This window comes from Ornithorhynchus anatinus, chromosome 1 (genome assembly GCF_004115215.2).
Source record: "Ornithorhynchus anatinus isolate Pmale09 chromosome 1, mOrnAna1.pri.v4, whole genome shotgun sequence".
In the NCBI taxonomy this organism is placed as follows: Eukaryota; Metazoa; Chordata; class Mammalia; order Monotremata; family Ornithorhynchidae; genus Ornithorhynchus; species Ornithorhynchus anatinus.
In genome coordinates, this window is record NC_041728.1 from 173,060,455 (window position 1) to 173,076,730 (window position 16,276).

General features: G+C 44.1%; 1 protein-coding gene across 5 annotated transcripts in view; it reads right to left on the reverse strand.

The window, feature by feature from the left end:
* The window catches only part of PTPN4 (protein tyrosine phosphatase non-receptor type 4), a 278,626-nt gene that overhangs the window by 191,868 nt on the left and 70,482 nt on the right, over positions 1-16,276 (reverse strand). For 4 of the 5 annotated variants that reach the window (XM_029061260.2, XM_029061256.2, XM_029061240.2 and 1 more), the window contains exons 1-2: positions 15,211-15,272; positions 13,804-13,958 (exon numbers count right to left, since the gene is read on the reverse strand). In XM_029061260.2, the coding sequence (XP_028917093.1) occupies positions 13,804-13,958; positions 15,211-15,217 (162 nt within the window). In that variant the 5' untranslated portion in view covers positions 15,218-15,272. Of the gene's footprint in view, positions 1-13,803; positions 13,959-15,210; positions 15,273-16,276 lie in introns of those variants that run through there. The other variant, XM_029061248.1, reaches the window with a different exon arrangement.

The following is a 16,276-nucleotide window of genomic DNA, read 5'->3' on the forward strand; positions in this document are numbered from 1 at the left end:
TTTAAATTAAATGGAGAACAGAGATCACAGAACAAGATGAAAAGAGTGAGGCTGCAGCAAAAGTAAGCTGTAATTGGGAATTTTATTACAATTGATCAATAATATTTATTGTGCATTTACTCTGTGCAGAGCACTCTTCTAAGCACTTGGAAAAAGACAACATGACAGAGTTGGTAACTGCAATCCCTGCCCTCAAGGAGCTTACATTCTCCTGGATGCCTAAACACTCTAACATCTTCATCAGAGTCTATGGCAACCCATTCCAGAAGTAGTGTGGCTCAGTGGAAAGAGCACGGGCTTGGGAGTCCGAGGTCATGGGTTCGAATCCCGGCTCCACCACTTGTCAGCTGTGTGTGACTGTGGGCAAGTCACTTAACTTCTCTGTGCCTCAGTTACCTCATTTGTAAAATGGGGATTAAGACTGTGAGCCTTGCGTGAGACAATTTGATTAGCCTGTGTCTACCCCAGCATTTAGAACAGTGTTCTGCACATAGTAAGCGCTTAACAAATGCCAACATTATTATTATGTCAGCTCATTGTGGGCAGGGAATATATCTACCAACTCTGTTGTACTACCTTCTCCCAAGTGGTTAGTACAGTGTTCTGCCCACAGGTAACTGCTGAATGAATACCACTAATGATGGTACTGATATCATGGCTGGGGAAGCAGCGTGGCTAGTGGAAAGAGCCTGGGCTTCGGAGTCAGAGGTCATGAGTTCGACTCCCAGCTCTGACACTTGTCAGCTGTGTGACTGTGGTCAAGTCACTTAACTTTTCTGTGCCTCAGTTCCCTTATCTGTAAAATGGGGATTAACTGTGAGCCTCACGTGGGACAACCTGATTATCCTGTATCTACCCCTGCACTTAGAACAGTGCTCTGCACATAGTAAGCGCTTAACAAATACCAACATTATTATTATTATTAAGATAACTACTTATACACCCCGTGTGGTTTTGGAGACAAGAGTTGGATTAGGTGACTTCTCGGTGGTCCCTGTGGCCTTGTGATTCCAGAATCGTGTCCGCTGTAAGAAGGGAATAGAGCACCAATGAGACAAGTGCTTTGTGATGTTCCAAAACATGAAAATTATTTTTATTATTGTTAATAATAACAATTAGTATGTTATTTGTTAAGTGCTTACTATGTGCCAGGCCCTGTACTAAGCGCTGGGGTGGACACAAGTAAATTGGGTTGGACACAGTCCCTGTCCCATGTGGAGCTCCCAGTCTCAATCTCCATTTTATAGATGAGGGAACTGAGGCACATAGAAGTGAAGCTACTTGTCCAAGGTCACACAGCAGACAAATGGCAGAGCTGGGATTAGAACCCACGACCTTCTGACTCCCAGGCCCGGGCTCTATCCACTAGGCCATGCTGCTTCTCTACAATGTCAGTCCTGAATCTACATACAAATCTGCAAATTCATTTCCAAACTTAAATCTTTGGATCCTAGAACTATGTTCAAACACGACTTTTCTCTATTAAAATATTCTTGATGGCACGTAAAATTGTGGCCTAGTAGAAAGAGGACCTGGGTTCTAATCCCGACTCTGCCACTTGTCTACTGTGGGACCTTGGGCAAGTCACTTAACTTTTCTGGGCCTCAGTTTCCTCATCTGCACCATGAGGATTAAATGGCTGTTCTCCCTCACTATTACACTGTGAGTCCCATGTGGGACAGACACTTTAAAACTGAAAGCAAGGAGGACAGAGGAGATAATTTAAGGTCCCCATAAAACAAAGCCTCAGTTGAAAACTAGGAGTCAACTGAGGTACCTCCATTTCCTACTCTCTAAGGCAAGACTAACATACCAGTTCTCTTCCCTCTTAAGACGGTGAGCCCCATGTCAGATGAGACTATTCCCATCCCCCCATCATAATCATTCTCCCCCAACATTTAGCAAGGTACTTGGCATCATTCATCCCATAATCATACAAGACAGATGACCTAATCACATCTCAACTCACAAGCTCCAAAGATTGAATACCATTCACTCTAGTAAAATTCACAAAGGAAACTCACGAGCACAAGGAAATGCTTACAGTGAATTGGCACTGCTTCTGTATGCGAATGCCATGGACTATAATAAAGATAATAACCATGGTATTTGTTAAGCATTTACTATGAGTGAAGCACTACATTAAGTGCCGGGGTAGATACAAGGCAGTCAGATTGGCTACAATCCCTGTTCCTCATCAGGTTCTCTGTCTAAGCAGAAGGGAGAAGAGGTATTGAATTCCCACTCTGCAGTTGAGGATACTGAGGCACAGAGAGGTCAAGGGATTTGCCCAAGGCCCCATAGCAGGTAAGTGATGGAGCTGGGATTAGATCCAGGTCCTCTTGCCCCCAGGCCCGTGCTCATCCACCACGTCATGGGCTTCAAAAGATATACTTCAGAAGCCATCCAAAGATGAACAAAAAAGTGGGTCTTGAGATCAGTATTAGTAGTAAAATAAAAAATGAGTGGCTTAACATAATGCTTCTCTGCTAAACAAAATCAAAATTATACATACAATAAAGAACGAGTATATGCTATACTTAATTTCCTAAAGTAATGAGCCAAGGACTTTACTTTTTTAAAATTTGAATAGCCACTCAGTTCAACAACTAATCAAAGTATTATGCAAATAGGGTGCATATTTCATTTTCCCAGAAGCTCCTTAAGGAAAAAAAAACCTCCATCCATAAATAGGTAAGTCAATCATGTAGGTTGGAGGGAGAGGGTTTTTTTTTTTAATAGCATTTGTTGAACATTTACTACGTGTCAAACTCTTTTCTATGTGCCGTGGTAGATACAAGTTAATCAAGTGGGCCACAGTTCCCATCCACCACGAGGCTCACAGTCAAGTAGCAGGGAGAATAGGTACTGAATCCCCACTTTACAGTTGAGGAAACTGAGGCACAGAGAAGTTAAATGACTTGCCCAAGACTACAAAGCAGGAAAGTGACAGAGCCAGGATTAAAACCTAGGCCCTCGGGCTCTCAGGATTCTTCGGAGTCCCTCCCAGCTAGAGGTTTCTACTTAAGTAGAGGATAAAAATCGTATCCAAACTGCTCTCATTTACAGTGTAATAAAGAAGAGCCAACAAATTTTTGGATTATTTCTGAACACAGACAGAGGGCTGACTTGTTGAATGGCTTTATATTATTAGTTTTTATTTGTTAATGAATTGTACATCGCCTTGATTCTATTTAGTTGCCATTGTTTTTATGAGATGTTCTTCCCCTTGACGCTGTTTAGTGCCATTGTTCTTGTCTGTCCGTCTCCCCCGATTAGACTGTAAGCCCGTCAAACGGCAGGGACTGTCTCTATCTGTTGCCGACTTGTTCATCCCAAGCGCTTAGTACAGTGCTCTGCACATAGTAAGCGCTCAATAAATACTATTGAATGAATGAATGAATGAATAGTTTTCTTGTTTGAAGTAAAAGGCTGAGGGTCACGTTCCAGACAAGACCCTGCGCAAGATTTCCAGCAATCACCCCCTTTGTTAACTGTGGTTGGTGATTTTAGGATCCCTCCAGCACTACAATTGTGGAGACAGAGATAAGTCCTTGGAAAAGACAGCCACATCTTCAGAACAAAGTACATAAGACAAAGACGGTGGCCAGGACCAGAATAGTGAGAGTGCTGTATACTACTCTCCCCCACAGTTATTTTCAAAGCGCTCACCAAAAATCTAATTTCAATCTATCCCTGAATTTCCTGTTTCAATTATCTTGTGAATGAACTATGATGAGCAGCACGGCAGCTCTGGCTGAAATTAGTCCAGTGAAAACAATCTACAAAATTTTAAAGTTCAAATGGCATTAGGGTCTTTAACAACCCCAAGTATCTACTCCTGGCTTTCTACTGGGGAGCTGTGTCAACTCTGTCTAAACTGGTAAATAGCCCCTGCCAAACTAGTGGTTTGATGATGGATAGTAGGAATTTTTTCCCGGGGGGGTGGGGGGTGGGGAATTAAATTCCATTTCCTCCACGTGGTATTACAACTTTACTCTGCCCCATCCTATTATTTGAATTCACTGCTTATTAAAAAAAAACCCAAGATCTCCTGAATGGCCAGTATTATCCGCAAGCCCCTGGACTCAAAAGGAATGACTATCAATAGAAAGAAAAAAAATCTAGCTTCTAATAATTTGCTTTGGATATCATTTCGCACAGATGGGTTATCTAACATATCTGGAAGCATTCAATCATCTCGCTGGGTTTTATCTGCCTCACAGTCCCAGAAAACAAATCTACTTTGGGAAACAAATCTATTGCAAGAGCAGCCTATCTTTCCTCAGGAAAATAGTACACAATGCTGAGCAGAATGGAATGTAACCTATGGCTGTGGTGGTAAAATGTCTACCATTATTAATACTAATCTGTGTGGGGACAAAGATGGTAAGGAGAGAGAGGAAAAGGAGTTTATGCACCATAGGTCCAATCCACCCCAAAAACAGAGCAGACAGATGATTTTACAGTGACAGACTGTTAAGTCTTTAGGACAGCAAAGGAATAGCAGGGATTTTGGTGGGGGGCAGGGGAAGAGAGCATAAGGGGCTGATAAGATGCTCAAAAAAGAAAAAGAAAAAAGAAATAATGAGAAAAGGGAGCAGGCAACTCTGGAGGTGGAGACAACATAATTAGGGAAAGACACCCCCAAACATAGACAAAGCAGAGAAAAGTCACAGTTTTGAGGGCCACATGATTCATTTCTTGCCCTTCATCACAAACTCATCACATGTCTCCCACTATCTTAGATTATAACAGGTAAAACCAAGGTCTATTTACAGCATGAAGGAAAAAGCCTTGGAGATTATGTTTGCAGACAAGAGGAATAGTTTGTGTGTAATTATTTTGAAGAGCAACATGCTTCCTCCACTCCTGTGCTCGAGCTGCAGAGCGCTGCTGGTGGAAATCCAGAAACCGTCACTCTCCAATGGAGCCACAACTGCTTTCATTCTGCCCTCTCTTCCACCCGGCAACAATAATACTGCCATTCATTCATTCAATCGTACTTATTGGGCACTCACTTAGTACATCCAAATTGAATCCCATACCCATTGCCCCCACCTGTTCTTCCCAATGTTTCTTTCATTCTTCAAACCTTCTGTCTCCTCTCACCCCCCAATCTCTTTCCCCTAATCACCTAGCCACAAACTTATCAACAAAATTAAAACCATCAGGTGTGGTCTCCCTAAAATCTCCCCCACTCCTTCCCATCCTTCCCTCCTTCTGTACCCTCTTCAATCCTCCCACTATTCCCAGCAGTATCTCAAGAGGAGATCTCTCTCCTCCTCTCAAAATCTACCCCTTCACTTGTGTTCTGAGCCCAACCCTTCATACCTTATTAAAACACTTGCCCCCTCACTTCTTCCCTCCCTACTATCTTCAACTGTTCATTTCCCAATGGCTTCTTTCCCACTGTTTCCCACTGTATTCATGTTGGATAGTATTATTATAATGGTATTTCTATAGCACTTACTGCATGCCAAGCACTGTTCTAAACACTAAGGTAAACACAACATAATCAGGTTGTCCCATGTGGGGCTCACGGTCCTAATCCCCATTTTATAGGTGAGGTAACTGAGACAGAGAGAACTTAAATGAGTTGCACAAGGTCACACAGCAGACAAGTGGCAGAGCCAGGATTAGAACCCATGTCCTGACTCCCATGCCCTTGCCACGAGGCCACACTGCTTCTTTAACCCCCTCCTGACCCCAGACCTCCCTCAGGTTAACACCCCATCTCCCTCTTCGCATTCCTCTCCAGACTCCTTGGGTGAGTGATGTACACCTGCTGCCTCCAGTTCCTCTTCTCCAGTTTTCCCCTTGATCCCTTCCAATCTGGTTTCCACCCCCTTCACTCCAAGGAATCGGCCCTCTCGAAGATGATAGATGCCCTCCTTCTTGCCGAATCTAACGACTTCTACTCCATGCTAATCCTCCTAGGCTTCTCCGTTGTCTTCAACCCTGTGAGGCACCCTCTTCTCCAGGAAATATTCTCTAACCTTGGCTTCACAGTCTTCTCTCTTGGTTCCCCACCTAGCTTTCCGACTGCTCCTTCTCAGTCTTCGCCAGGCTCCTCCTCTGCCTCCCACCCTCTGACAGTGGGGGTCCCTCAAGGCTCAGATGTGTCCCCTTCCATTGTCCATCTACACCCACTCCCTTGGAGAACTCATTGGCTCCCATAGCTCCAATACCATCTTTACGCAGATGATTCCCAAATTTACCTCTCCGGTCCCGATCTCTCCTCTCCACTCCCGATCTCTCCTCTCCACTGCAGGCTTGCACTTCCTCCTACTTTCAGTACATCTCTACCTGGATCTCCCACTGACATCTCAAATTAAACATGTCCAAAACAGAACTTATCGTCCCACAAATACCCAGCCCTCTCCCTGTTGTTCCTGTCACTGTAGACAATACCACTACCCTCCTTACTTCCCGAGCCTTGGGATTTTCCTTGAATCATCTCTCACACAAACCAGTTATTCAATCTCTCACCAAATCCTGCCAATTCTGTTTCTTAAGATCGCTAAAATCCGCCCTTTCCTCTCCATCCAAACCGCTACCACATTAAGCCAAGCACTCATCCTCTCCTAACCTCCCTGCTTCCTGTCTCTCCTTTCTCCAGTCAATACATCACTCTGCTGCCGAATCATTTCTCTGAAACGAAAACGTTCAGTCAACGTCTTCCCACTCCTCTGGGACCTCCAGCGGTTGGCCATCCACCTCTACATCAAGCAGAAACTCCTTACTGCCGGCTTTAAAGCACTCCATCAGTTTGCCCCCTCCTCCCTTACCTCACTAATAATTGCGGTATTTACTACACACTGGTCTCCAATTCACTAGTCTCCAAATCCACTGCAGTAGCATGGCCTACTGGATAGACCACAGGCTTGGGAGTCAGAAGGACTTGTGTACTAATTCCAGCTCTGCCACCTGTCTGCTGTGTGACCTCGGTCACTTCTCTTGGCCTCAGTTACCTCGTCTGTAAAATGGGGATTGAGATGTGAGCCCCATGTGGGACATCAATTTTGCTCAACATGATTAGCTTATATCTACCCCAGTGCTTACAGCAGTGCTTGATACATAGTAAGCACCTACAAATATCATTATTACACACTTTGCTCCAATAGCACCAGCTGGCTCACTGTGCCCTGGTGTCGTCTATCTCACACCGACCCCTTTCCCACACCCTCTCCCTGGCCTGTAACTCCCTCCCGCACTCTATGTGCCAGACTATCAGCTCCCCCATATTCAGAGCCTTATTAAGGGCTCACGTCTTCCAAGAGACCTTCCCCAATTAAACCCTCTTTCCCCGACTCCCTCTCCTTTCTGCATCACCAATGCAATTGAATCCATACCCTTTATGCTCATGGCATTCACTCCATCCTCAGTCCCACAGCACTTTTGTGCATCTCCATAATTCATTTATATTAATGGCTGTCTCCCTCTAGACTGTAGGAAGCTCACTGTGGACAGGGAATGTGTCTACCAACTCTGTTGTACTAGACTCACCAAAGCTCAGAGTATACAGTAAGTGCTCAGTAAATACCACTAACTGATTGATTCAGGTCTTCTCTATCTGGATATCTCACTGACACCTCAAACTTAATGTGTCCTACCCCATCTCTTCTATCATCAAAGACAACACCTCCATCTTCCTTGTCTCACAAACCTGTAACCTTGGCAATTACCCTCAATTCAAATCTCTCACTCAACCCACACGCTTAATTTGTCACCAAATCTTGCTGGCTCTACCTTGATAAAATCACCAAAATCAGCCTTTTCCTCATCATTCATTCATTCAATAGTATTTATTGAGCGCTTACTATGTGCAGAGCACTGTACTAAGTGCTTGGAATGTACAATTTGGCAACAGATAGAGACAATCCCTGCCCAGTGATGGGCTCACGGTCTAAATGTGGGAGACAGGAGAGCAAAAGAGAACAAAATAAAAACAAGACATCATCAAGCTAAATAGAATTAAGGAGATATACACCTCATTAACAAAATAAATAGGGTAATAAATATTGTATACAAATGAGCACAGTGCTGAGGGGAGGGGAAGGGGGAAGAGCAGAAGGTGGGGGGACGGGAGAAGGGGAGCAGAGGAAGGGGGGCTCAATCTGGGAAGGCTTCCTGGAGGAGGTGAGCTCTCAGTAGGGCTTTGAAGAGGGGAAGAGAGTTAGTTTGGCGGATCAACTGAACTGTTACCGCTTTGACCCAAGCACTTATCACATCCCACCTTAACTACCACATCAGCCTCCTTGCTAACTTCCCTGTCTCTCGTCTCTCCCCACTTCACTCAGCTGCCCAGATCATCTATGTAAAAAAAACCCACTCAGTTCACAGATTTCCACTCCTCAAGAACCTCCAGTGGTTGACCACCCACCTCTGCATCAAACTGGAAGCCTTTACAGCTTGATACCTTCTACCTTATCTCACTGATTTCCTACTACAAAGCAGTTCTCACACTTCACTCCTCTAACACCCACCTACTCAGTGTATCTCCATTTCTTCCCTATGTTGCCCTTTTGTCCACATGCTCCCTCTGTCCTGAAACTCTCTCCTCCTTTATAGATGACAGACCACCATTCTCCCTACCTTTAAAGCCTTATTAAAAAAATCACATCCCCAAGAGGCCTTCCCCAACTAAACCCTCATTTCCCCTCCTCCCTCTCCTTTCCGTGTCACCCTTGCACTTGGATTTGTACCCTTTATTCACTCTCCCAACCTTAGCCCCAGAGTGCTTACATTCGTAGTTTATTTAAATGCTGTCTCCCTGTCTAGATTGTAAGCTTATTATAGGCAGGGAACGTGTCAACCAACTCTGCTGTATTACACTCTCCCATGTGCTGAGTAAAGTGCTCTGCCTACGATCAGCACTCAATAAATACCACTGGATAACAAAGTTCTACCAACACTAGGGTCTCCTCCCAGAGACAATGGGCGAATCTCCGTCCAAAAATATGCACAGAGGGAGTCCTTATATTGCTAGCATATAATCTTTAGATGTAATATCATAAATAACTTATTTATATTAATCCTGTCTCCTCCTCTAATAATAATAATGATGGTATTTGTTAAGCACTTACTATGTGCCAAGCACTGTTTTAGATACAAGGTAATGAGGATGTCCCACATGGGGCTCACAGTCCTAATTCCCTTTTTACAGATGAGGTAACTGAGGTACAGAGAAGTTAAGTGACTTGCCCAAAGTCACACAGCCTGTAAATGGCAGAGTCGGGATTACAACCCACAGCCTTTGACTCCCAAACTCGTGCTCTTGCCACTAAAGCCACGCTGCTTACAGCCTCTAGGCTGTAAGCTCGCTATGGGCAGGGAATTTTGCTGTCTTGTACTCTCCGAAGCGCTTAGTATGGTGCTCTGCACATATTTAGTGCTCAACAGATACAACTGAACGATGCAGACTGTACTGTAGACAGCACTACCATGTCTTCCAAGTCTCACAAGCCCGTAACCTACCTCTCTCATTCAACCCTCGTATTCAAACTGTCACCAAATTCTGTCGGTTCTACCTAATCCACCCTTTCTCTTCCACCCAAATTGCTATTACGTTGATCCAAGCACTTACCCCTATCCCTTCCTTGACTACTGCTCAGCCTCCTTACTGTCCTCCTTGCCTCCTGTCTTTCCCCACTCCAGTTCATACTTAAATCTGCTGGCCAGATCATTTTTCTCAAAAAACCTCTGCAGTCCATGTTTCTCTACTCCTCAGGAACCTCCAGTGGTTGCCCATCCAACTCCGTCTCCATCACAGATTCCTTACAATTGGCTTAAAAGCACTCAATCATCTTGACTCCTTTCTTACCTTACCTTCTTAATAAATACAATTGATTGACATTCCCCTACAATTGATTAATTACGATATCATGCCTGTTATTCTATTTGTAAAAGTAGGAGAAGACGAATGGAAGGAACTCAGAGAAGGGATACAACCTGGGCCTTAGAGTCTGCCTTGCATCAGTTTGTAGAGGAGCTGAGGTTAGTAGATTCTTTCCCAGTGGTGGAAATAAGTAAAATGGGGGTGGATGATAAGCAGCGTGACTCAGTGGAAAGAGCCTGGGCTTGGGAGTCAGAGACCATGGGTTCGAATCCCCACTCTGCCACTTGGCAGCTGTGTGACTGTGGGCAAGTCACTTCACTTCTCTTTGCCTCAGTTACCTCATCTGTAAAATGAGGATTAACTGTGAGCCTCACATGGGACAACCTGATGACGCTGTATCTACCTCAGCGCTTAGAACAGTGCTCTGCACATAGTATGCGCTTAACAAATACCAACGTTATTATTGGAGAAGCAGCGTGGCTCAGTGGAAAGAGCCTGGGCTTCAGAGTCAGAGGTCATGAGTTCGACTCCCGGCTCTGCCACTTGTCAGCTGTGTGACTGTGGGCAAGTCACTTAACTTCTCTGTGCCTCAGTTCCCTCATCTGTAAAATGGGGATTAAAAGTGTGTGAGCCCCACGTGGGACAACCTGATTACCCTGTAGCTCCCCCAGCGCTTAGAATAGTGCTCGGCACCTAGTAAGCGCTTAACAAATACCAACATTATTATCACAAGTCTTCTTTCCCAAGGTCTTCCGGAGAACTGTTCGATAGCACTGTAGAACTGCCCTGAATTTTTTTTTTCAAGGCCATCTATTGCACTGGGAATACTTTACAAATCATTTAACAATAAAAGAAGCAATGATATTACTTCTGACTTAATAAAGCAAGAGCACTTAAAGAAAAATACGAAGAACAAACAATTACTGGAGTAAGGAAGTGGACAGCAAAGTCTCATGATCTAACACCCACTGGAGTGTTACCTCGATGGACAGGGAACTTATCTTGTACTTCTGTTGTAGCAGCCAGTATAGTGCATTATGCTCACTAAATCCCCAATAAATATCTTTATTAACACTCCCAGCTGTTCATATTTACTGAGTTCCTTGGTGCTCTTTTAAGATGAAAGTTAAAGCAGCTTCAACAAGAAGTACACAAATTTCCTAAGTGTCCTGCCCCAGGAGACCAAGAAGTCCAGTCCATCATGGAAACACTTCCCTTCACCCTCACCCCATTCCTGACCCAATCACTGGTCCCCCTCACCACTTCCCAAACCTGGCTCTCCCCAGCCGATATCTGTCTTCCCTGCCTCTGCCTCCCAAAGGGGCCTCAACTGCTCCCACTTCCCAGACTCAGAGATCATGTCGACCAACTCTGCTGTACTGGATCTCCCAAGTGCTTAGTACAGTGCTCTGCTCACACTAAGTGCTCATTAAAACCACTGTTGACTCCTCACTGGGAAAGGGGGAGGAGTTGGCCTCCCTCTTGCCTCCCAATGTCATTTTTGTAAAAACCATCCCCCATCCCTCTCTTGTCCTTCCTTTGAAGCCCATACTAGCCGCCTCTACCACCCACTCCAATTACTCATCGTCCCCCCTGCCCCCAGGCTCCACCTCTAACTGGGAACCATTTCCCAACCTTCCTCACTTTCCTTCTCCCTTTCTCTGTTCCTACAGGGTTTCCTGGGGACTTCCACATCCACTTGACTGCTCCTGATGACCGCTTCCTCTACTCAACTCCATGACAAACTGCTCCACCCCACCCCCACTTCTTTAACTTGACAACCATTCAATCTCATCATCTTTACTTGCTGTACAGCGTGGCTCAGTGGAAAGAGCCCGGGTTTGGGAGTCAGAGGTCATGGGTTCTATTCCCGGCTCCGCCGTCTGCCAGCTGTGTGACTTTGGGCAAGTCACTTCACTACTCTGTGCCTCAGTTCCCTCATCTGCAAAATGGGGATGAAAACTGTGAGCCCCACGTGGGACAACCTGATCATCTTGTATCCCCCCAGCGCTTAGAACAGTGCTTTGCACATAGTAAGCACTTAACAAATACCACCGTTATTATTAGTACAATCTCTAACCTCACCAACTCTGAAACCCCACTCTCTGCTGCTCGAACGCCACGCTGCTCACTGTACCTTGATCTCGCCTATCTTGCTACTGACCCCTTGTCCACCTTCTCCCTTGGGCCTGGAACTCCTCCTTATCTGCCAGTCCACCCCTTTCCTCCACCTTCAAAACCATCTTAAAAATCACATTTCCTCCAAGAAGACTTCCCAGACTAAACCCTTTATTTCTTCCATCCACCCTTCCCTCTTTGTCAACTATGAACATGGCCAGGTAGCCCTTTAGCCCTTTGATACTAACCCCAGCCCCACATAAATAGGCTTATACTCTCTTTCCCCTATCCCGAATCTATTTTAATTTCTGTCTTCCACCTTAATATTGTAAGATCCTTGGGGGCAGGGATTGCGTCTACCAACTCTTTTATACTGTATTTTCCTAAGCATGCAGTGAGAAGCAGCGTGGCACAGTGGAAAGAGCCCGGGCTTGGGAGTCAGAGGTCGTGGGTTCTAATCCCAGCTCCGCCACTTATCAGCTGTGTGGCTTTGGGCAAGGCACTTAACTTCTCTGTGTCTCAGTTACCTCATCTGGAAAATGGGGGTGAAGACTGTGAGCCCCACGGGGGACAACCTGATTACCTTGTAGCTACCCAGCACTTAGAACAGTGCCCGGCACATAGTAAGCACTTAACAAATACCAAAATCATTATTGTTATTATTAATATTACAGTGCTCTCCTCTTCTGCAATGTAAGCTCTTTGTAGGCAGGGAATGTATCTGTTATCTTGTTCCATTGTACTCCCCTATGCACTCAATAAATGAGATGGATTGATTGATAAAGACCCTAATTGACTTCAATTTTTCAAATTGCAAGCATGCTAATCATGGCAAGGAACATACTAATTAAACAGTTTTATATATGTTTTACAATAGCTTCTTTGGCACAGTTCCAAGGTTGGTATCTCTAGGCTCAACTATTTCAGAATTGCCACTGTATTTCCATTTGGGTTTCTTTCTTTTGTCTCAAAGATTCAGAAGCCATTATATTTCTCCTTCAAAAGAAGTAAGTGATTTCAATTTGGATCTCAAATTGAGCACGCAACACCAAAAGTTATGCCTACTGTGATGGTCAACAGAAAACTTCAAGGCAGGTGGAAAATTCAGGATACTTTTGATAGAATGTTATAGCAAAGTAATATGGGAGCATAAATTGAAAGTCTAAGACAGCACAATAAGTGCCAGTAAAACTGAGTGACAAGCTAAGAGCTCATATAGCAAAATGTTTCTCTTTCAGGTGCAGTCTTTCTCAGCCCATGAATGATCACAAAATCCTCTTGTTTCACCATTTTCTTCTCTTCAGGATTAGAGCTTTGGCAAGCATTTTCACAACATGAGATTGTTTCCAAGGGTTCCTATCCTGTAAATGCATTGTTTTACTCCTGAAAAGCAGCTGGTGAACATTCCACCACAAACCATGTATGGATTTGACATCCATAGTATACTAAGAGTATTTTCAAAGTCATTTAGGAAGCGAGGTAGGGAATGTCTGGCCAGTATCCTCAGGGCTTTAGGACACGTTGCCAACAAACACAAGCCTCCCGAGGGCTGGATCCAACTGTCCAAAGTTTATTCTTCGGCTCATTTTTGGGACATCTGTACTACAAAACTCAACTTTGAGCACAATAATTTGAAGGCACGGTGAATGGAGAAGCACACAGGGATGCAGAGATCTAGAATGGCCAAAACTCAGCTCTTTCCAAATGGTTCTTGATTAGCTACTTTCAAAGGATGATGACACAAGCCAGATGTCAGAAGGACCATGAAGAGAGAAACCTTCTGCTAAAACAACTGGATTTAGACAGGCAAGTCCAGGGAGTTGTCCTCATGGGATAATACTTACGTTAACTCGGAATGCTTGTACAGTGTTATCCAGGAGAAGGACGTTGCAGGCCACCTCTGTGTGCTGTCTGTCTCGTGCCAGCTCTGATGCTCGGACATTGTAGGTTCTGCCAGCAGGCAATCGGAAGCGTGCGGTCATTACTGTCCACACGAGGTCTTTGGAAAAAAAAAATTAAGACAATTCAATCGAAAGGACAGTAAAGAAAAGCGCTGAGTAACCTAAAAGACGTTTTGAATTGTGAGCAAATTTCTTAAATTTGAACATGCGATTTAAAGCAGCCTAAAATGGCCGATGAAGCAAAGATTTTCACAGATTCCGCTCTAAACAGAAATTCCCACATTTACAGAATAATTTCCAAGATTACTGCACAGCTTAACCTCAACTAAAACTTCCAAAAGCATTCTGTAAAAGTGAACCAAAACATGTCCCTTAGTAAATGCTGATGCAGATGCAGAAATCAGATGCAGGTTTCTGGATTTTGGTTAAGTCACTGCTACGGTGAACATTCTGGAAATCGGGCATTTATTGCCCAGGTTTCACAAAACCTCAAAGCAATACTGGTGGTAAAACACTCTTCGAATATTTCTGTTGTTATTTTGCCATAAATATGTCTGTCTTCTTTAGGCTTCTCCACCTGTACTGTTGCAGAGAAGGAGGCTTGTTTCTTTTATATATGAGACAACCACACATTCCCTCCCAAGAGGACTCTGGAGGAAAATGGGATAAGGCCGGAGAGGTAAACTCATCTATCAGTATAGTTTTTCATATTTACCTCTGTGCTCGTTATGGGCCAAACCCCGTACTAAGCACTAGGGTTAAGATATAATCAGATCCCACATGGGGCTCACAGTCTGAGTAGGAAGAAGAACAGGCATTGCCATCCCCATTTTGCAGTTAATGGAACTGAGACACGGAGAAGTGAAGTGACTTGTCCAAGGTCATGCAACAGACAAGTGGCAGAGCCAAGATTAGAACCCAGGTCCTCTGACTCCTTCTATTGGGCCACGCTGCTTCCCAAACATATATACGAGACATCTAACAGCTCTGGAATATAAGACCATATTTTTAAAGCAACAAAAAAACTTTAGTCTACGAAATGGTTCAGTGGAACATTCTTGGATATTCCCTTTCCTCTTACTCTTCAAATACCAAAATACAACTCACTTCTAGCAAAAGCTTCTCAAACCTCTCTTCTTATCAGTTTTCACGTCTGTAAAATAGGGATTAAATACCTGTGCTCCCTCCCTGTTAGACTGCGAGCCCTGTATGGGATAGGTTCTGTGCCCAACCAAATTATCTTGCATCTGCTCCAGCAATTAGTACAGGGCTTGGCACATAGTAAGCACTTAACAACTTCCACAATTAAGATTATTAGATATGTATTACATTAACAGTTAAAAGACCTACTTTCCATTTTGCAAATGATGCTAAAGAAAAACAACTGTTTTTCTCTTCTACAGACTACAGGTCACCAGGGCTTAGGCATGAATTACAGGAGATAGAATACAGAGCGGTTGCTAGGAAGAACTTCCTGACTACTGAATTGATGGACGGAACACATTACTAAAGGACAATGGAGAATCTTCTCTGAGTTATTTTAAGAACCAAGTACAATTCTATTGGGGATAATATAGGACAATTCTTTGTAAGTACAATTTAACTGGCCTTGAAATGTGCTGAAGTAACAACTGTCACAAAAATACAAACTGTACACTAACTCTATGAAGTTTCCAGTGAGAATGTATGGATCCAAAAGCTGGATGGTGAAAAAACAAGAAGAAAGAACACTGATTCTTTTGAAAGGTGGTGTTGGAGAAGGCTTTTGCGAATAGCCTGGACTGCCCGAAAAACAAATGTATTTTAGAGCAAATTAAATCGAAGTGGTCTTTGGAAGGCCAAATGACTCGACTCAGATTAGACACTAATGCTAGGAAAAGCCCAGGGAAAACGTGGAAGAGGCAGATCGGCAGCTAGATGGAGAAAGACCATAACAACGATAATGGAGGAATCGTTAGAAAGATTGCGGATTATGGCAGAGGACAGGACGTTCCAGAGAAAGTCTATCCACGGAGTCGCTATGAATCGGAAACCAATCGACGGCACTTAATTATAGGCCACAACTATGATTTTTCATTCATTCATTCATTCAATAGCATTTATTGAGCGCTTACTATGTGCAGAGCACTGTACTAAGCGCTTGGAATGAATAAGTCGGCAACAGATAGAGACGGTCCCTGCCGTTTGACGGGCTTACGGTCTAATCGGGGGAGACAGACAGACGAGAACGAGGGCAATAAATAGAGTCGAGGGGGAAGAACATCTCGTAAAAACAATGGCAACTAAATAGAATCGAGGTGATGTACATTTCTTTAACAAAATAAATAGGGTAATGAAAATATATACAGTTGAGCAGACGAATACAGTGCTGAGGGGATGGGAAGGGAGGGGGGAGGAGCAGAGGGAAATGGGGGGA